The following is a 21,189-nucleotide window of genomic DNA, read 5'->3' on the forward strand; positions in this document are numbered from 1 at the left end:
AAAATGATAATATCATGATAAACAATTAGAGTGCATTCAATAGTCTTAATATAAAGTATTTACCTATTTCAATTTTCTTTTACTCATAACATAAACTATTTTTTTATTTTGATTCTATACATATTGCATGTTTTGTTATTATTAGTAGTTTTAAACCTTATATTTCATTATTTATTATATGTTATTTTTTGAACACATACCTGTAACACCCCTCGTCCGACTCGATTGTCGAGTTTGGGCTACAAGACGCTATAGACATTGTCGGAGCAACTATTTTCAAATAAATCATAAATAAATCAATAAAAAATTCAAACATATCATAAACACATTCCTATTATAATACACAATTAAATTTGAGCCTTAATCGAACTTACGAAAGCTTTTTTGTTAACCCGAGCACAAAATAGGACCAAATTGTAAAATTTTGAAAATTTAAGACTGACATCGTGACATCACCTCCTCCACCTCATGACATTGCCAAACAGTTGATCACATCATGACCTAAGGCCACTCATCGTCGTGAGGTGACACACTGTCGACCGACGTTGCGACGAGGAAGATTGCTTGTCAGGACGTGGACTTTGTTTTTAATAAAATTTAAGCCATTTGGTACCTATTTCAATACAACCAAACCATTTATACAATTGGAGCATATTTTCACACTTGTACTTGCATAAAATCAATCCAAACTCATACCATACATTGCAAATAACCATTTCCAAAATTAACTAATCCAATATGCCTCAATTTGGCATCAAATCATTTCAATTCAATTATACAAGTTCAACCTAAGAACCATACAATTAGTCATTTCATACCATCATTTAACCATGCTATAATATCCCAAAATAGGGCCTAGGAGTTTGAGGACTGGCAAACAAGTGTATGCCATTAGGTCTGGCGAGTAGGTGTATGCCAGCAGGTCTGGCAAGCTGGTGTTTGCCAGTGGATTTGGCAAACTATGATCGCCAGTGGGCTTGGCGAAGTAGGGATTGCCAGAGGGCCTGGCTAACTGCATGTAATTAACCGCGTTGGAAAGTATAATTAGGTGCTTAAGTTACACTTGGTGTTATTATAATTAATTAATTTTAAATAACTATCCATAATCCCTCTCCAACCATTGAATATGAGAATAATGTGTTTTCACACACTTAAACTCATGTTTTCTTGCATTTACAACAACACCGATGTTAATAAAATTAAAACTCAATCGACTAATATGTATATATATTTAAATATATATATGTTGTGTTTTAAATCTATAATACCACGTATATACCGATGTGATAAGGATTTTAAGGAAGAATTAAACAGCACGATAAAGGTGTTGCATTTAATAATTGGTTTTCAAAACGCATCCGTAAAATTTGGTGAAAATGTAATTTCATTGCTGCTGACTTAATGAGACGAAAAAGAATGGCAAATAATGAGGGAAAGTTAGGAGAGGTGTAATCAACGCCACGCAGCGGACCAATGCGTAATTGAATCGAATATTCATACTCTCTTCCTTCCCTTTCTTCTACCTCCAATTCATATCTTGCTCTGCAAATCCTCAGTTTTAAAAATTTTTCTGAGATTCAAAGGCAAACACAAATCATAATTCGGAAGGCAGAGAAAGGAGAAGGGAAACCATGATAACGCGATCGAATTTAGCAGAGCAATTGAGAGAGTATCAGCTTCGATCTAAGCACGATTGGGCTTCCGTTTCGTTTTTCTCATCCACGTCTAATCTATCATCTTACAGGTATATTCCATGATTTCCTTCCTCCGCATTTTGTTTTTCCAATGTAAGGTTGAAAACAACATCTTCGTGCTTAACTTGCTGGTTGTGAAATGTTTTTCGTTTGAGCTTTGATCGAAACGTTACAGATTTACCAAGATAAGCTAGGTTTTTTTTATAGGGTAATTAGGTTTCGTTTCTTTATGGATTTCATTTTCTCAATTTATTGATACATGTATTTAGATGTTAGAACGGGGAAAAAAAATCTTGAAAGATTCTCAATTCATTGCATTATCGTTTTCAAAATGTAGATGAAACTTTAGGTGGTCAAAGAAAGCGAAACTGACTCTGGACTTTCATAAACTGCTATTGAGTCCTTATGATGAGCATTACCTTAAAAAGGAAATATAAAAGAATGTTTAATATTCATCTCAAATAGATACTTAACTGCTGAAAGAAGCTTGCCGCAGGGTTGGGGGTAGGTTTTGATAGATTCCTTCTAAGGGCTTTTCATGTAGTTGATTTCTGGAAATTTGTGGTTCAGATGAGTAGGTCTTTTGGTTAATGCTGTGTACCAAAAATTTAAGCTTAATTGATTATACTGCTATTATCCTGCTAGCCCTTGCTTTTCCGCATATGGTTTTCCATATTCCATGCACTGAATCAGTGAATTGGATGGTTGGTGTGTACATTAACTGTATAAGAGCAGAATGCTCTGGTGATTTACAGATTGTTTGGTGTGGCCAGATGCCCAGATAATTGCACTTAGCCTAGGATTCCTTTCCATTCATGTACTAGTTCAGATTGAGAAGTCTAAGTTCCAGAAGTTGAAAAATGTAAAGCTTTGATATGTTTGTACTTTGGCCTAGTTCCAACAAGTTTTGACTGACATGTCTGTAAGGTTATGATTTAGACAAATTACATGACACAGGAGATTCCAACTTTTTATTGGGGAAAATAGATTAGAGAACGTGACATCTAGAATGCCGGTATTTTTATTTGGATCCACTAATTTTGTCTTCATTTTGCTATCTATTTTCTGTCTCAGCAATGACCAATTCTAATAGTTGTGCTGTCCTTTCTGTTTTCTGGGTGCAGGGTGGATGTTATGTTCTTTGTGATATGGGAACTTGTCATTTTAGCTTTCCTGGTTTTTTCAGCTGTTTCTTTGTATTTTGGGCATATGCAGCTTGCCTTTATCCTAGTATGCATCACAATGCTATTGCTTCTCTGCATGAAAATCACAAAGCAAGTAAAGTTGGCAAGGAAAAAGAAAAGAAGGATGCTTCTTCCATTATCTATTTAGAGCTACTTGAAGCTTGGATTAGTTTAAAAGGAACCAAATTTTGTGGTGCAAATTTGAGATTTATTGATCATTGCATTAGGACCACACATGCACTGGTCTATTTTAAATATTTTATTGTGGCTGAAGCTAGCTGAAGAAGGAATATGAATAGGATCACCTCGAAACATGGTTTACCACGGTGAACCTGATGATTGGAAATTGAAAGTTGGGATGTTCTACTTCTACACACAGCAGTTAGTTTGAAGGTATGTTTCCTTCTGACTACCTTTATGCTATTAATGCAAGGGTCTGAAAAATTATATTGTAATTTTAATCCAAGTGGGAATATATTGAACAATATTTGCTTCATTTAGTAGTTCTTTTGTCATTTAGTTAAAGACATCAGAGGATAGAGATGGATGGCTTGAGTGATTGAAACATATTTTTCTTCTATTATGTACCCATACACTAGTTGATTTGCAACAGATCAAATACCATACAGGATTTCAAGTTTTCCCTGTTGATGGAAGAGTTAAATCTCTTGTATATTTTGGCTTATTTGATGTCATTATAGGTTTTCACAAGATAAAAAATATGCTACTAAGTTGTGGCAAACAAAGAACAGGGATTATAATGATTTGGGGGATTTAAAGAAGTGATTGTCATGGTTTTTTCATACACTCAAGACAGGAATAGATGGACCAAGGAGGAGGAGGATGGTAATGCCATGTCGAAGATATTAAAATTATGCAATTCAATTTAAAATCTGCAAAAGATTTGAACATCTTCAAATTTTTCACAACACAGCAGAAGCTTTTGATTCAAGTTATACCAAATAAAATTTTCCCTTTCATATCTCAATGCTTATTAAAGGCTTATATGTAATAAAAAAAAAAAAAAAAACCTTTTAAGAAAATGCAAAAAAATCAATTAGGCTTTTGTATTAAATTCACATCCAATTGAATCCTTATCTGTTAATTAAAATAATCGATTAATCCCTTCATTAACTGAAATTTATGGTTGATTACCACTAAAGTAAATTCATGAATTAATCGGTGACATGACTAATCATTTGGTGACATATGATAGTTTTTTGTTTAATTTAATATTTTCTTATAAAATATTAAAAATTAAAAATAAAAAGTATAAAAAGTATTAAATATTAAAAATATTAAAATTGATATAAAATTATAAAAATTATTAAAAATGATAAAAACTTAAAAATATTAGAAAAATATATAAAAATCTAATAAATTATAAAAATTATAAAATTAATAAAGCATATTTAAAATATTTAAAATTTTATAAAACGTATAAAAATTCTTTAAAACTTATAAAAATCATAAAATTATAAAAAATTAAATATTATAAATGTTATTAAATATTAAATTTGATATAAACTTATAAAATTATTAACCAGATCATAAAACTTATAAATATTGTAAAAATATAAAAATCTAATAAATTATTTATAAAATTTATAAAATATATTTAAAATTTTATAAAAACCTGTAAAATATAAAAAATTATAAAAATTCATTTAAACTCCTAAAATTATAATGAACACATGAAATCACACCATCGTTGAATAATGAGAATAATCATTATATGGTTAGGATTATTTTAATGTTGAATAAAATATTCTCAATATTCCAAAAATAAAATGATAATTGTGGGACCCTCTCCTTTTTATTGATAAATTATTATTTTAAAATGTTTATCTCCAATTTCTTAAACACAGTACAGTATGGTAGTTTGGACATTGAAAAGTTGAAAATTGTTTGCTAAATATTGTATGATATAATATATTTTTGGTGAAGTTAGATACTATCAAACCAAAATTTCATTACCCAACTATTAGCATATGTCAGTATGAAATATTTTGACCAAGGTTCAGAACCAGATTGATGGTCGAACCGGTTAGGCCATTAGTTTGCCAATTCAATCAGTCCATCCAATTCAATTAAATAAAACATTAAAGTATTTAAAAAATAAAAAAATTCGAGTAAGTTACATTAATAAATTATGGGTAAGTTACATTATTAATCACCCAACTATTAGTATATTTCTTTTTTGGTCACTTAACTATTAGTAAATTTTTTTGGTCAGCAAACTATGAAAAGTTACAAAACGGTCACTCAACTATAAATTTTATTTTTTTTGGTCATCAACGATGACAGCTTTTAAAATTGCCATAATAGCAGTTAACCCTCAGCATTTGCACATTGTGTCAATTTAGTCTTAATTCTAAAAAATCTAATCCTTAACATTTACACATTGTATAATTCGGTCTTTTTTTTAGTTTTTCATTTCTTTTTGTGACCCTTTCACTAAAAAAGCTAAAATACAAATTTATCAGTTAAATCTGATTAAAGATATAAAAAAAATGGAAGCACCAAAAAGTCCAAAATAATAATTTTCATCTTTTCTCGATCTTATAAAATTAACCCACAATATCACAAAGAAAAACAAAATATAAAAAACCCCAAATTACATAGTGTGTAAATGTTGAGGTTAGATTTTTTAGAATCAAAATTAAATTGGCATAATTTATAATCTTTGAGAGTTAAAGTTGCTATTATGTCAATTTTAAAAGCTACCAACGTTGGCTAGGTGATAAACAAAAAAAATTATATAGTTTGGTGTACATTTTGTAACTTTTCATACTTGAGTAATCAAAAAGAAATTCACTAATAATTGAGTGATTACTAATATAATTTATCCATAAATTATTAAGATTGGTTAGTTAATTATTACATGTAATATATAAAAATAATTAAATTTTTAACAATTAATTTTAATTTATTCTATTATTTAAGCTCTCTCTTAAATTATGTTATAAGTTAATCCGACATCAACTTAAAAAAACTCAAATTATAATCTATTGGGTTGAGTATTCATCTCCCTAAAATTAATTTTATTTCAAATCAGCAATACAAGAGAAAATGATAAAAACATTTAATAATTCTTAAATATTTCCAAAGAAAACAAAAATCTACAAAGAGTGTAATAGGAAATATGGGTACTGCTCTTAAAACTACAATTATGAATTTATGACCAACAGCAAAGAAGAATATTTAAGAATTTCAGAAAATTTATTTGTGTAATTTTTACGTTACCCTTACATCAACCTTTGTTTTTGGACAGTAATATATGCCTAAAATATTTTCTATATACTTAAAAAAGGAAAATAGTGATAGGAGAATGGGGTGTTTAAAAAGATGTCATTTTAATTATTCGTTTAAAGCTTGCATTGTTTGTCAAATCATTCAAAATAAATGAAAAAAATTAACGTATGTTAACTTTGTTGACTTTTGATTTTTTTAAAAATTTATTAATTGCTGATGTGGCACTCATGTGGCAATCCACACGTATGTCACATAAGCAAAGTTAACAAACGTTAGCTTCCATCCATTATAGAATAATTCGACAAATAATATAAGTTTAAAGGCTAAAAAAGATAAAAAAAAATATTAAGGAAGATTTAAATGAATTTTTTTTATAAAATTAAAGGGCGGGAAAGAATGACAATGGACGCCAAAGCCAAACTATTGATCAATGCAACCAACATCTGTTTGATGAAGTATTTTGAGTATCAAATAGATAAATTTTATAAATAGGGAGAGTTAAATTAATAGAATGTATATGTATTAAAGATTAAATTGTTCTGATCCAAAAAATTTAAACTGTGATTATATAGATAGTATAAACTAATGTATAATATTAACTCACAATTTCTTTTCTTTTTTTGAAAAATTGTGATTGTGAAGTAGATAAGGTCGTCTTTGCAAATATGTCATTATGAGATTGTTTGTATCATTTGGATGATAATATGTGTTTTAATTTTAATCTTGGACCAACCACAAAGTTTTCAAAACTGAACTTAACTCTCTATACTTTTTTTTTGAATTAAATCACTTAAGTACTTTTGATTGTCACGAACATAATATGTCAAATACAATATGAAAACATACACAAGGTTCACAATAATGACACTATCAACAATATTTTCTAAATAGAAATGCTAAAAGAAATCCATGACTATAAAGACAATTAATCCTAATTTTTCCAAGTATTTGTATTAATCAACTTCTAAGAATTATTACTCAATCAAGATATTAGAATCTTATACATCTCAAAATCATTCAATGATAAAAATGAATCTTGCATAAAAATCTCAATTCTTCACAACAAAACCACAATCCTAATTTTTAGATATTAATCAATAAAATTATCAAATTAAGGAAATCTTATTATCAAAATTATAAAATGTACAAGAAAATAGGAAAATTTTGAGAAAAATGATTAATGTTGAAATAAAATATAGAATTAAAGGTTTTGGGGGTTTTAGTGATAGACAAAATAATAAATTTTAAAATTTTTATAAGGTATTCACCAATTATATAAATTAAAATTTTCTTTTAAATTGCCCCACTGCTACTGATTATAACAATTAAAAAGTTCATGTCTAACCAAACATAAACAAAACTTTTTTAATACAACAAAATTAACAATTAAATGATGACAAATTATGTAATTTACCTTTTAAGTGTCATGACTATGAAGCCTAAAATTTGTAATTAGGAATGAACGTTTGATCGAATCGAATGAAAAAATTTTAAGTTGACGAATCTTATTTTATCATCCTAATTCGATTTGAAAATTTTTCAAATCGAACCGAGTAAGATGGAATTAGAATTGAATTGAATAAGATGGAATTCGAATCAAATCGAATATATTTGTTCAAATTGAATTTAAAAAATGACTTTGAGCCCGAATCATTGTAGCTACTGCCACCAACCATAATCAAATTTGTTATTAACTTTCATGCTTATTTATTAATCTTTTATATACAGGTTGGATTCTTTGCTTGCTTAATTGCTTCAATTATCTTCCGATTCTTGTTACCATGTATCTTGAAATTAAATGTAAAAAATAATTTTTTACTAAAAGTTATTTTAAAAATAAAATGTAAAATTGATTCCAACAAAAATTTTAACACGAATAATTTTATGCCATCATTAATAATTCAATTTTTACAAAAATGATAAAATTTCAACATGATTAAACAATTCAATAATATAAAAAGTAAAAATTTGAAATTTAATTCAATAATATAACTAGTAAAATAAATTCAAAAAATTGGAGTTTGAAAAGAAATAAAATTTTGGGGAAAACAAAAGAACAAAAAATTGTAGATTAAAAGTTTTGAGAAGAAAATAAAAGAAAAAAAACTTTGAGAGTTTGAGGAAATAAAATTTTCTGGGCGAAAGTAAAAAGGTTTAAGAGGTTGAGGAAGGAAAATAAAAGATTTGATATTTGGCTTATTTAAATTTAAAAATTCAACTTAATTTGAACTCGAAATCTAAAAATAAATTCAAGTTGATTCGATTAACTTAATTAATTCAATTTAAATAAATCGAAATTCAAGTTTTTTTTTCGAATCGAATCAAATTTTAGTCACTCTGCACAAGTGTTTATACTAAATCTTGTTATTTAAAACTTCCAAATTAACATCATAATATAATCATAATAAACAAGTAAAAGAAAATCTATTACAGCATAAAATAGATAAAAAGGGCCATGAACGCAGGCAGAAGCATCAAGTAGTGGTGGTGTTTCACAAATTATAGATGTTGTTCAAAGTTTGGAGGTGGCGAGCTTTATGAGATCCTTCCTAAGAATCTTGCCAGATGGATTCTTGGGTATTGAAGCTACAAATGCCACTTTCCGAATTCTTTTATATGGGGCAACCTGTTCATTTCATTTACCCACCAATTTAACAACTTGATAATTCAACAGAGTTAAACAACCCAATTTCATTCACGTGCATACCTGTCTACCCACGAAATCCATCACTCCTGTCTCCGATAAATTGCTTCCGGGTTTTCTTACCACGTAAGCCATCGGAAGCTGCCCAACCTCCCTATCAGGAAACCTGAAACACCCAATCACTAAAATTATACACATGCCCAACCTCCGGTAAGGTCCATATAAGAGGTGACAACTTACGGAATAACCGCAGCATCTAAGATTTCCGGGTGGGAAAGGAGCAATGCCTCAAGCTCTGCAGGAGGAACCTGCCACAAATCAAAACTATCACTTTGTTTGTTTGTTATATCCCTTGTACAAAAGGCAAGCCAATTTGGGGGGTCATTCACCTGATATCCCTTGTACTTAATCAGCTCCTTCAACCTGTCAACTATAAATATGAAGCCATCCTCATCAATATAGCATAAGTCGCCAGTCCTCAGCCATCCGTCCGAGTCAAGTGTTGACGTCGTTGCTTCTGGATTACTGAAATAACCTACAATACCAAAGTCAAAGGGTCTGTTTAGGGGCATTTGCACAACCCACCCTCCCTTATTACCCTAATGTTTCCTCAGCAATTTCAAAGCTAATCAGTGGCCAACCCTCAAAAACAATTTTTAATCTAAATAATAAAGAAATCATTCCAGCATATATAATTAAACAACCAAATATGCCCAAACACTCATCCGTCACCTACCACGAAAAAGTCAGAATATGGAATAAAAAAAGGCGCATTTTGCTTTTGGTCTAATTTGCCCCCAGTACCTCTACTATTTGGAGTTTTAAATATTCAGTTTCTCTGTTTTTCATGAATTCCTTTGGTCTATTTTCAGTAAAAGTAACATGAAGATGTCGAAATACATGTTGTTCATTCTACTAAAAATTTAAGTAAATTAATCCCGGTAAGTTAGATTAAAGAGTAAATTGATCATCCCATTAAAAATTTCATCTATTTCTACTTCTATATATTAACATGAAGTCTACTTAGCACGTCACATGTCACTATCTGATTATTTCATCAGTTACATCAGTTTTTAACTGTATATACGGATGAAATTTTTACAAAATGATAAATTTACTCTTCAATCTAATATACATAAATTAATTCATTATTTTTAAGTAAAAGAACAAAATAATGACTCCAGTACAGAGCGTAGGGACTTTCATAATAAATTTACCTCTATTTTTTAAAATTAAACTCATTATCTTCTTATTCCAATTCCTATTCCTATTCATGGTTCATAAAAAACTAAATTAAGTCCACAAAGTATATAGGAAGTCAGAGAATATTCAAACCCTTGGGGGTTTTTTAGTGGCTTACTAATAATTAGGATAATACCTTTCATAACGGAGGGGCCCCTAAGCCGAAGCTCACCCGTCTGGTTCACGTTCAAAGCCTTACCACTATCAGGGTCCACAACCTTAGCCTCCATGCTAGGCGACAACATCCCCGCCGTACCGTACTTTCGGCTCTCTTCCAATGAGTCCGTCGACGCACCAATCCCAGTTGACTCAGTCAAACCGTACCCTTGAAGAATCTTTACATTCGGATACTTCTCCAGAAAACCCTCAATCACTTCTTTACTCAGCGGTGCCCCACCTGACAACGCCGAATGCAACGAACTCAGATCGTACTTCTTCCGTATCTGATCGGCGGCGTTTACCATCGCCACCAGAATTGGTGGCACCAGAGGTAGGTAGGTTGCCCGGTACTTCTCGATGGTTGATAGCATGTCGTGCATCTCGAACTTCGATAAAACTATGACCGTTGATCCAGAGGCCAACAACCCAGTGGCAAAGGCTACTAAGCCGTAGATGTGAAACATGGGAACCGTGCAGATGAACTTTTCTCCTACTTCTATGCTGAACCTGTTTATAACCGTTTGTACCATGGCTATAAGATTTCTATGAGATGAAACCACTCCCTTGCTAGCACCTGTCGTACCAGAGGAATAAAGCAGAGTCGCCGTGTCATCCTGGTTGACTCGGTCCCTCACTCGACTCCCACTCGGTTCCCTCTTCATCATCTGATGTAAAGTTGTTACAATCTTCGCTTCCCCAGCCTGACTGCTCAAGTGATCTTCTAGAAGCACGATCGGGATGGCGGAGCCTGCTAATTTAGGGAGGAGTTGAGGAATAGTGAAGGCGAGAACTGGCTTAGAATCGGCCACTTGTTTCCCGATTTCATTAGCCGTGTTGAGAGGGTTGGTGGTGGTTATGATAGCGCCCAGGGACATAACAGAGAGGCAAACAATGGGGAAGAAGATGGAGTTGGGTGAAAGGAGTAGAACCACATGGCCTTTCCGGATTCCCATGTCGGAAAGACACGTGGCGACGGAATCAACAGCCCTCCAAAGCTCCGAGAAGGTGAGATGGCGGCCGGTAGCGGCGTCGATGAAGGCAACTTTACCGTGGTGAGCCCGAGCTGAGATAAATGTGGTGACATCGAGGGAGTGGTTCTTGGGGAGAGGAATGGGTTTGCGCTTGCTGTAGAAGGTAGAATTGGACCGGCAAAAGCCACTCCTTGGATCGATTGCCAAGCTCATGTTTTCCGCCATGGATTTGCAGTTCCAATGTTTTTTTATTTTAATTTTCTACTCTTCAAATAAAGTCGGCTGGTAGAAGAATCAATTTTATATTGTAAGACAGCGAAGTATGGGCAGTCACATAAGCGAGTGAGCTAGTTTAGGTCTTTTGAACAGTCCGCGTGGTCGGAAGCCTTACGTGGCACGACCAGGGTCGTTGGATGGAAACAAAGTTGAACTTTTGTTGTAAGATCAAATTGAGTAATAGCGGAACGTGTTTGATTGTGTTGCCACGTGTGGATTTATCTGTATTTGTCACATATCGCACTATACATGGTCGTCGCCCGCCATCCTACTCTTCCGTGACCTCTTTTTTATTTTTAATTTACTTTAAAATATTATTTAATTTGTCACATTTTTTTTATTTGTAGTTTTAAGATTGGTCACTTTTGTAAATATAATATATTATCACTAATCATTAATTTTGCCCTTTTAACTTTAAAAAATTTATTTTAATTATTAATTTTTTAACCTTTAAATTTATATTTTTATGTTAAATCACCCAAAAATAATGAAAATATTAATGTTTGTTAAGAAGTGGCATACATACGGATTGCTAGATGACATGTCAATGTTTAATTAATTTTAAAATTTAAAATGTATTAAAAATATTTTTATAATTTTAATTTTAAAATAATTTCTATTTTTTGAATTTTAAAATTTCAAAAATTAATTAAATCTTGGTATATCATCCACGTGAAAATTGGCGTGTATACGTCAATAAAGTTAAAAAATTAAATTTTCTATTCATTTTAGGGTGATTTGACAAAACACAAATTTAGTGGCAAAAGGTAAAAATTAAATGAAAGGTTAAATTGACTTATTATTATTATTATTATTATTATTATAAAGTTGAGAGCCATATAAGTAATTATGCCAATATATTACCAACAAAATAATTAATAATAGGTTTTCTTATTTGGGTAATATCAATAATAGGACTTTGACACCTTAAAAAGTAAAAGTCTTACAAAACTCTCTTCGGATTGCATTTTAGTCCATTTATTGAAAAATAGTAAATTAATATCTTTAAGTTAGATGAGTGAGCAAAATAGCCCATCCGTTAAAATTTGGTATTTATATATAAGGTATAAGAATAAATTTAGCCTTCAACCTTTACACATTTATTCAATTTGACCCGTGCTCTTTTATTGGAAGTAATTAGAAAATTTAAAACTAATAAGGCTAAAGAGTAAAGAGGCCTTAGCAACAAATTAAAAAAAATCATTTAAGCTCTTTTAAATTTTAAAATTATTAAAATTATAATTATAAATTTTTATTAAAAATTAGTTCAAATCTTATGAACATTAAAATTTAATAGTTGGATATTAAAATCTTACGACTATTAAAATTTAATTGTTAAAATTAACAATACTGTTATGACCATTAAAATTTAAAGGTTGGATATTGTTATTTTTAATAATTTTAAATTTTATAATTTTCTTATAAATTTTGTTCATGATTTTAATAATTTATAAATTTTAAAAGGGTTTAAATGATTTCTTTTTAATTTGTTACTAATGACTTTTGACTCTTTTGTCCTATTAGTTTTAAAAAATAATTTACTTTCAATAAAAGAGTAGGAGTTAAATTAAATAAATGTGTAAAGATTGAGGTTAAATTTGTCATTATACATTATATATAAACACTAAAACAAGCACTTAACGGGTTATTTTGTCACTAATGTAACGTATAAAGACTAATTTATCTATTTTTAGTAAAAGAACTAAAATATAATCTAAAAATAATACAGAAACTTTGTGATACTTTTACTCTCTTAATATCATTGTCTATATAATTCTTTTTTCTCAATTGTAATTTGACTCAATATCTAGATAGAATCAATAATAGGAGATCCAATCTATTTACATAGATAAAGTGTCTAGGATTTGAGGTTTTTCGTTAACTGCACCAATTCTTTTCAAATTAAAAAAGAGAGTAAATTATATTAGCCATTTAATTATCAATTTTTTTTGTTATTCAACTATGAAAAGTTATAAAATGATCATCTAATTATTTAGTTTTTCTTTTTGTCACTAGACATTAAATGGTTCTTAGAAAATGACATGTCGGTTTTAAAATTTACATAATAGTAACTTTAATCCTCAAACATTTAAACATTGTGTCAATTTAGTATTTGATTCCAAAAAATAAAAATAAATAATAACCAGCGTCTACACATTGTGTAATTTAATTATTTTTTGTAGTTTTACTTTTCTTTGTGGTCATTTCACCTAAAAAGCTTTTAAAAATTAAAATTATTAGCTAAATTTGATATATATATACACATACACAAAAAATAGAAACACTCAAAACCCAATATTATAATTTTCACATTTCTCATTTTAATTAAAATTTCACAAAAATAGAAACACTCAAAAACCCAATATCAAAAACCCAATATATGTATCATGCCTATTAAATTTTTTTTCCAAAAAAAAAATATGTCGATTTTTTTCCCAAAATTTAGGGAAATAGGTCGTTTTTGGAGAGAGAATACAAAATGCCTCCTACAAGAGCACAGGGCATGCTTTTAGCCTCCTTGTTGCCACCTCAACTGAAGACACTTCCTGCTAGATGCGTTTTCGTCCCAGCTAAGTGCGCCCCCTTCGACTTGTTTCTTAAAACCATGACCCAAACCCTAAACCTTAACCCTACACCTTGGATTCTCGGGATAAAATTTCAAAAGCCTGGGAATATTGGGATAAAATTCACACATCCCATCCAATCTTTCTGTGGCAGATAATAATGTTATCTTTAAAAACTTTTCAGAAAAACGCTACTTGTTAGAAGCATTTTTTTGACTTGTCATGTCCAATATTTTCCAACATTTTGAAATTATGTTTCATATTTGGTGGTAGAATTTCCTATAAATTGAAGACATTCTATGTAAAGGTTTCCAAATTTCAAACAGATTGTTTTCATAATGAGGTTTGCATAAGAAGACCATTGATGATGCTAAAAATCTGAAGTTTAAAAATTGACCCAACAAAGCAAATTAGTTCAAGTAAATGTCGTTGTTTTAATTTGGATAATTAATACTTATTTTTTTGTATAATTTTTTTAAAACATATGAAACATGTTATTTGGGCAAAGATGAGTAGACGAATTAGAGACATTATTTATTAGGACAGTCAAATTTGTGACACCGATATTGAGGTTGTTTTTGTATCAGGCCAAACTATAGAATTGGCTTTCAACCAGAGCATAAAGTTGAACGAGATTCGGTCAAGAATTAGAAGGAAAGTGTCAACTTCAAGCCGAAGGAGAATTACAAGCTTGAAAAATAGACATCTAATGTCATTGAACCCTGTTACATATGATATATTTGAGGTAAATGGCGACATGGATGTTGAGGTGATGCTTGATAGGCATTGCTTTAGTGGAAATGCTATACTAGAGTTATATGCTCACTTTGTTGATGTCGGGGAAAGTGGTCTGAGTTTGACAATAGTTCCAGTAAATTTGTTTCTGGAAGAAGAAGTAGAAAGTCAAACCACACGGTTTGTGTGGTGGTTTCACAGTATTGTTACAAAGCTTCTACCAAGAAATGCCGAAATCATTACTAGGAAGACATTCCTCGATTTCAACACTCAATTTCAACTTTGGCATACAGTCGAGGTTAGCTGGTCACCTAAACTTAAAGACCTTGACACGACATTCTGTGAGTGCTTTCGATTTCAACTTCCCAACGCCGATGTTCTATGTTGGAAACATTTATGCGGGTATGCCAGCAAGTTAAACCGGTAGCCAATTTGAAAGTAATATTGGTTTCAACGTAGGGTTTACAAGAATGATGATGTACTCCCTACAACTTACATTGGCGAAGGGACATCCAATCCTAGATTATGCCAATTACTTTGATTGTATCAAGGAGATATTTAAATGTTCTTAATGTTATAGAAGATTAGCTTAATTGGAAGGTGATTGAGGTTTCTATTGAATGTTTTCTATTGATCTTTTGTATGAGTTCATATTGAAGTTGATTAAGGGTGACTTGAAGTGTGGTTGAGGTGTTTTCTACTCGAATTTTTGGTTTCATGCACCCAAGTTTTAGAAATTTGGGTGTTAGTACCAAAACTTTAAAAATTAGTGGCTAAATTTTAGTTTCAGGGATCCAAGTTTCGGAACCCACACTAAAGGTATCAAACCCTTTGATGAAAATAGCTAAAAAACTACAATGTTTGGCATAAGTGTCGGTACATGACTTTTAGGTATCGAAACATAGCCTAAGGTATCGGAACATGGGGGTTATGTATAATATCCAGCCCCTCGAATAGTGCCACATCATTTGTTTTGTGCATTTCAAGCCAATCGAAGCTCATTTTTGGTCATAGACACTAATAAATCTTGAAAAGAGTTATATTTCATGCTTTTAGACCTAGCTAATTTCCTATACTTAAGCACAATTAGTTGCATTTTAGGGCATTTCATTAGTATTTTTCCTTAATCATTGCATTAGGAGCTTGGACTGTGTTTAAATGTTATTTGTTACTTTTAATTGCTTGTGGAAGGGATGTGTTTGGTGGATTTACATGTATAGGATAAGGAACAAGAAATAAATGAGTGAAGGTTTGCCAAGGCAAAACGATAGACAGTTTGCCAACTTGTATGCTGTGGCAATTCGCGATTTCGAGAAGATGACCAAGTCAACAGTCAACGCATACCAGTTTCAGCCAACTCTACTTGTACAAGATAAATTTTCCTAAAAAGAGAAAGAGATAAATCTTGGTTTGTTAGTTTTATCTTAGAGAAAAGAATTTAAAAAGAGGAAAAAGATAATGAGATAATGAGCTAATAACCACCTACCCAAAATGAAGGGATTTTTAAACTAAAAAGAATTTAAAAAGAGAAAAGATAACCTTGAGCTATTGGCTAAACCCTAGTACACTTGCTTATAAAAGGCCAATGAAGGAGACCTTAAGAGGACAGAGAACAACAAGACGGGAAGATCCTAAGGCAAGAGTAAGAGGGTTCGATTGAAAGAGGAAGTCATCTTTTCGGCTAACACATGGCACTGTGTTGCTGAAGTGTGGACCAGCAAAAGCTGTTCTCTCGATGTTCTTCTGTTATTTCCCTAGTGCTCTCTTGTGAACTTATTTGGTTGTAAACGATGATAATGGTTTGGAATTATTTTTTCCTAACCGATGAGTTAACTCTCATCAGGTTGGGGTTATTTTGATGTTACTTAACTATTTTCAGTTTCCATGGTATAAATCTGATTATTTTACTCCCCATTCAATTGTTTAAGTGCAATCCCTAGGAATAGTCGATGGCATATTGTTCTTGTTAAGTTGATTTAATGCGGGAAATGTTAGATTAATTTAACTAATATTAGATGGCATGAGCAAGCATTTGAATGATGCTTGCGTCATATAGAAAGAATTACACAGGCTACTATAGTATGACCTTGTATGAGCAGGGATAGTAACTTGAGGTTTTACCCCCAAAAGAGACAGACTACTTTAGGACTCTTTTACACAATAAGTTAATCAAGATTTTGCCATGGCATTATCGACAGTGAAGGTTGATTCTGAATAATCCCAACCTACTGCATAAATATCGTAGACACTATATCTTTATTCTTTACCGAAGTGTCTTTGCCACAACATATTTAGTAGTTATTTATATATAAAATATTTGCATATCACTATCATATTTGCCATTACATTCCTACTATCACCTTTTCCATAACATTTCCAATTATTTACTAATTCTATATATTACTCATCATTGTATATTTACCTTAGTTTTGCCATAAGATTTCATTCAATTGTTTTGCCATAGCATTAACCCGAATTTATTAAAATAACTTGACCAACTTTGTGCCTTAATCCGATCCTCATGGGAATGATACTCACTCATCACTTCATTACTTGAATCGATGTGCATACTTGCAAAAAATTGCATATCATTTTACACGTTATAAGTTTTTGGCGCCGTTGTCGAGGATTGGTAATTTGGTGAAATTTGATTTGGTTATTTTACTTTGTAGTTTTTATTTAACTTAGTGCATTTACTTTTTATAGGTTTTCCATTAGTGCATGAGAAGAGGTATTCCTGCTAACACATAATACCTTTTTGATCTAGAGATTGACAGAACTTTACAGAGAAAGAGAAAAGAATTGAGAAAAATGGTTAGAAACATGAATGATCTCAATGGCAATCTAAATGATCACATTGAGAATCTTCACATGGGCTGAACTTTACAGAGAAAGAGAAAAGAATTGAGAAAAATGGTTAGAAACAGGAATGATCTCAATGGCAATCTAAATGATCACATTGAGAATCCTCACATGGGCCGTGTGGTGGATGATCGAGATAGACCAGTTAGAGAGCATGTTGTCCCGATGCTAGATGATTTGAATTCAGGGATAGTCAGACCAACCATACAAGCTCAACAGTTTGAGTTGAAACTGGTAATGTTCCAGATGTTACAAATTGTAGGGCAATTTGGTGGTTTACCTACTGAAGACCCATGACTACATTTAAGACTTTTTCTAGAAGTCTGTGACTAATTCATACAACAGGGTGTTCTTGAAGACGCCTTGAGACTTAAGGTATTCCCGTATTCCTTTAGAGATCGTGCCAAGGCATGGTGAAATGTTTTACCGTCAGAAAAAGTGGCATCATGGAATGACCTTTGCCAAAAATTTTTGCTACGGTATAATCCTCACACTATGAATGCTAAGTTGAGAAATGATATTACATCTTTTCGGCAATTTGAAGATGAGACGTGATATAAAACTTGGGAGCGATTTAAAGAGTTAATAAGGAAATATCCGATGCATGGATTCCAGCATTAGACTCAAATAGAGATGTTTTACAATGGGCTAAATGCGCATACACGAATGGTATTTGATTCATCGCAAATGGTACTTTGTTGGATAAGACATATAATGAAGCATACGAAATTTTGGAAAAATTGCCAACAATGGTTACCAGTATCTGACTACATGAGTTGGGACGGGTAAGAGAGCTACCGATACCATCAAGCTCGATGTAATCACTTCATTGATGACCTATGCATCTTCTCTAGCTAATATAATTAAAACCATGAAACCTTCAACTACTATGCAAGAAGTAAAAGTAGCTCGATCATCATGGGTTTATTGTGGTGAAAGTCACATGTTTAATGAATGTCCATCCAATCCAGTGTCAGTATACTATATGGGGAACTTTAATCGAAACAATAATCCATACTCCAATACCTACAATTCAAGGTGGAGACAACATCCGAATTTTAGTTGGAATAATCAAAGTGCAGGAAATTTTAATATTGCCGCAAGGCAGAATGTCAATAATGCACCGCTAAGATACGTTCAACCAATGCCACGACAAAATAATCAGTATGGTCAAGCATCATCATCTACTTCTATGGAAGCTTTTTTAAAGGAATATATGGCCAAGAATGATGATATGATATAGAGTCAGGCTGCATCCCTCCGAGCGCTTGAGAATCAAGTGGGGCAGATAACCAATGTTTTGAACACAAGACCGCAGGGAGCATTACCTAGTGACACCGAAAATTTAAGGACACAAGGCAAGGAGCAATGTAAGGCTATTATTCTCAGAAATGGGACTAAGCTAGATGATGTTGCTCAAAATGTCGTGGCAGAAGAGGACGACTCAAGATGTGATCAGGTAAAGATCCTAGAGCCATATGAAAAATATATTGCACTTGAAAAGGGCAAGCAGAAGAATGCTATGGCAGAACTAGATCAGGTTACCAACAAAAATGCCATAGCAAAACAATATCAGCAACCTGAAGGACGATCACCTCTACCTTTTTGTTAGTGATTCCACAATTGTAAACAAGAGGCTCAGTTCAAAAGATTTCTAGATGTCCTTAATTAACTCCATATCAACATACCACTGGTAGAAGCTTTGGAGTAGATGTCCAACTATGTGAAATTTATGAAAGACATACTGTCAAAGAAGCACAAATTGAGAGAATTTGAGACCATTGCTCTCACTGAAGGGTGCACAACAATGTTGATGAATAAACTACCTCTAGAATTGAAGGACCTAGGGAGTTTTACTATCCAATATGCAATTGGAAATTGTTATGTAGGCAAGGCATTATGTGATTTAGGAGCAAGTATAAATCTAATGTCTATGTCTATTTTTAGGAAGTTAGGAATTGGAAAAGCGAGACCTACTACGGTTATATTGCAACTGGCCAGTCGATCCTATGCCTATCCGTAGGGTAAAATTGAAGACGTATTGGTAAGGGTAGATAAATTTATCTTTCTAGCGGATTTTCTCATTTTAGAATTTAAAGCTGATCAAAATATGCTAATTATTCTTCAAAGACCTTTTCTTACTACTGACAGGACTTTAATTGATGTGTAGAAATGTAAATTAACGATGAGGATGAATGATTAGCAAATTGTGTTCAATGTATTCAATGCCCTGAAATGTGCTGACGAGAATAAAGAATGCCAAGCTATTAATCTGATAGAAACAACAATGGAGGAAGAGTTTGCAAGATTTTGTCACAATAATTCCAATAGTGATATTGATTTACTTGAGATAAATGAAACGGAGACTTTTGAAGAATTCAGTGAATTCATAGAGGTGAAGCAAATTTTGGATAGACTAGGGAAAAAGTGTGAATCCTTGGATTTATCAGATCGCTCTTTAAAGCTTCCTAAATATTCTATAGAGGAACCCCCCCACAATAGAGTTGAAGCCTTTGTCGCTGCATTTAAAGTATGCCCACTTGGGAGAAAACAACACTTTGCTGGAGTAAAATAGACCTATCAGTTTTGATGAACATTTTGATGAACATTTTTTGGTAGCTCATGTATATCTTCATGAAGTTGTTGATGTCAAAGATATAAAGACTGGGATCACATTCAAATTCAATGGACAACACTTGGAGCACTACTGGGGTGCTAATGTGGAGCGAGACAAACAATCCATTAATCTCCGAGATGTTTAACTTTAGTATCTCGATACTTCTTTTCATTTCATTTTTATCGTTTTACCATTCTTTTTAGTTATTTCATTTAATTTGTTTAATAATTTTGCTTCCTTTATATACATGTATCTCTGTTTTCTTGAAAGTTGTTGAAAGATGACCTAGATCACCTGAGGAGGAAGTAGAAAAGACTGAATTAGCCAGCATAGAAATCGATCACGAGGAAACGAAAGAAGCAAATCCTACTTTTGTACCACCAAGGGACAGTACTAAAGCTGTCCCACCTATTCCAATAGCATCAATGATTTCACAAGACTACGAAATCAATCGCATCATTAATGAGATCACTGAGTCTGATAAAGACGAGGAAGACATGCCACTCCATTAGCTGAAAAGGAAGATGCGTTATAAGCATTTGGCACGCAAGTCCACCCATAGTCAGTGAAGCAACAATAACTAAGATCCAAGTTAGGGGAGTTCTCTTTCCCTTATTACACCATGCATTTAGATTTTTCCATGACATTTTTAAATATATTTATGCATTCAGGTTACATGTATGTCCATGCATTAAGGACAATGCATCCCTTAGGTTTGGGGGTGTGTTGTGCATCTAGACTACGTTAGATATTTCATTGAGTATGATGCTTTAATATTTTTGTTCATTTGTCATTCATTTTGCCATGACAAACATGACTGCCAGGAATTGTTTAGACTGTGATGAGTGTGTTTTTGTCTGTGATGTTCGATGATGAGCTTAATTATTTAATAAACTTAGATAATTGTGATAGTGGATTAGGTGATTTTAGCTTAGGGTAGTTTGCTTGTAAATTGATCCCTAAAATTAAGATGTCCTAATTCCAAT

General features: G+C 31.9%; 2 protein-coding genes and 1 non-coding gene across 4 annotated transcripts; 1 reads left to right on the forward strand and 2 right to left on the reverse strand.

Annotated features, from left to right (window-relative positions):
• The first annotated feature begins 1,377 nt into the window (after nucleotides 1-1,377).
• Nucleotides 1,378-3,534, forward strand: LOC105793841 (uncharacterized). Its single transcript, XM_012622700.2, has 2 exons — nucleotides 1,378-1,744; nucleotides 2,819-3,534. Exons 1-2 carry the CDS (start codon nucleotides 1,632-1,634, stop codon nucleotides 3,024-3,026), a joined length of 321 nt encoding a protein of 106 aa, XP_012478154.1. The 5' UTR covers nucleotides 1,378-1,631; the 3' UTR covers nucleotides 3,027-3,534.
• Nucleotides 3,535-8,481: 4,947 nt separating this feature from the next.
• LOC105793842 (probable CoA ligase CCL5) lies at nucleotides 8,482-11,442 on the reverse strand. Of its 2 annotated transcripts, XM_012622702.2 has the most exons (5): nucleotides 10,156-11,440; nucleotides 9,167-9,312; nucleotides 9,018-9,085; nucleotides 8,841-8,943; nucleotides 8,482-8,759 (listed from the first exon to the last, which is right to left on the reverse strand). In XM_012622702.2, exons 1-5 carry the CDS (start codon nucleotides 11,372-11,374, stop codon nucleotides 8,646-8,648), a joined length of 1,650 nt encoding a protein of 549 aa, XP_012478156.1. In that variant the 5' UTR covers nucleotides 11,375-11,440; the 3' UTR covers nucleotides 8,482-8,645. The 2 variants fall into 2 exon arrangements, with proteins under 2 accessions (XP_012478156.1, XP_012478155.1); XM_012622701.2 differs by having other exon boundaries at nucleotides 9,018-9,312; nucleotides 10,156-11,442.
• A 6,648-nt stretch (nucleotides 11,443-18,090) lies between these two features.
• LOC128040283 (small nucleolar RNA R71) lies at nucleotides 18,091-18,197 on the reverse strand. The gene has a single exon (XR_008194939.1). It is a non-coding gene; the product is annotated as a small nucleolar RNA R71 (small nucleolar RNA).
• Between the last annotated feature and the right edge of the window lie 2,992 nt (nucleotides 18,198-21,189).

Source organism: Gossypium raimondii, chromosome 3, assembly GCF_025698545.1.
Source record: "Gossypium raimondii isolate GPD5lz chromosome 3, ASM2569854v1, whole genome shotgun sequence".
Taxonomy (NCBI): Eukaryota; Viridiplantae; Streptophyta; class Magnoliopsida; order Malvales; family Malvaceae; genus Gossypium; species Gossypium raimondii.

Coding starts and splice junctions, on each gene's coding strand:
- LOC105793841 (XM_012622700.2), top strand. CDS start 1,632: ATGATAACGCGATCGAATTTAGCAGAGCAATTGAGAGAGTATCAGCTT. Junction 1,745..2,818: donor TCTAATCTATCATCTTACAG/GTATATTCCATG, acceptor TTCTGGGTGCAG/GGTGGATGTTATGTTCTTTG.
- LOC105793842 (XM_012622701.2), bottom strand. CDS start 11,374: ATGGCGGAAAACATGAGCTTGGCAATCGATCCAAGGAGTGGCTTTTGC. Junction 9,313..10,155: donor GGGCCCCTCCGTTATGAAAG/GTATTATCCTAA, acceptor TTGGTATTGTAG/GTTATTTCAGTAATCCAGAA. Junction 8,944..9,017: donor TTAGATGCTGCGGTTATTCC/GTAAGTTGTCAC, acceptor TGGGTGTTTCAG/GTTTCCTGATAGGGAGGTTG.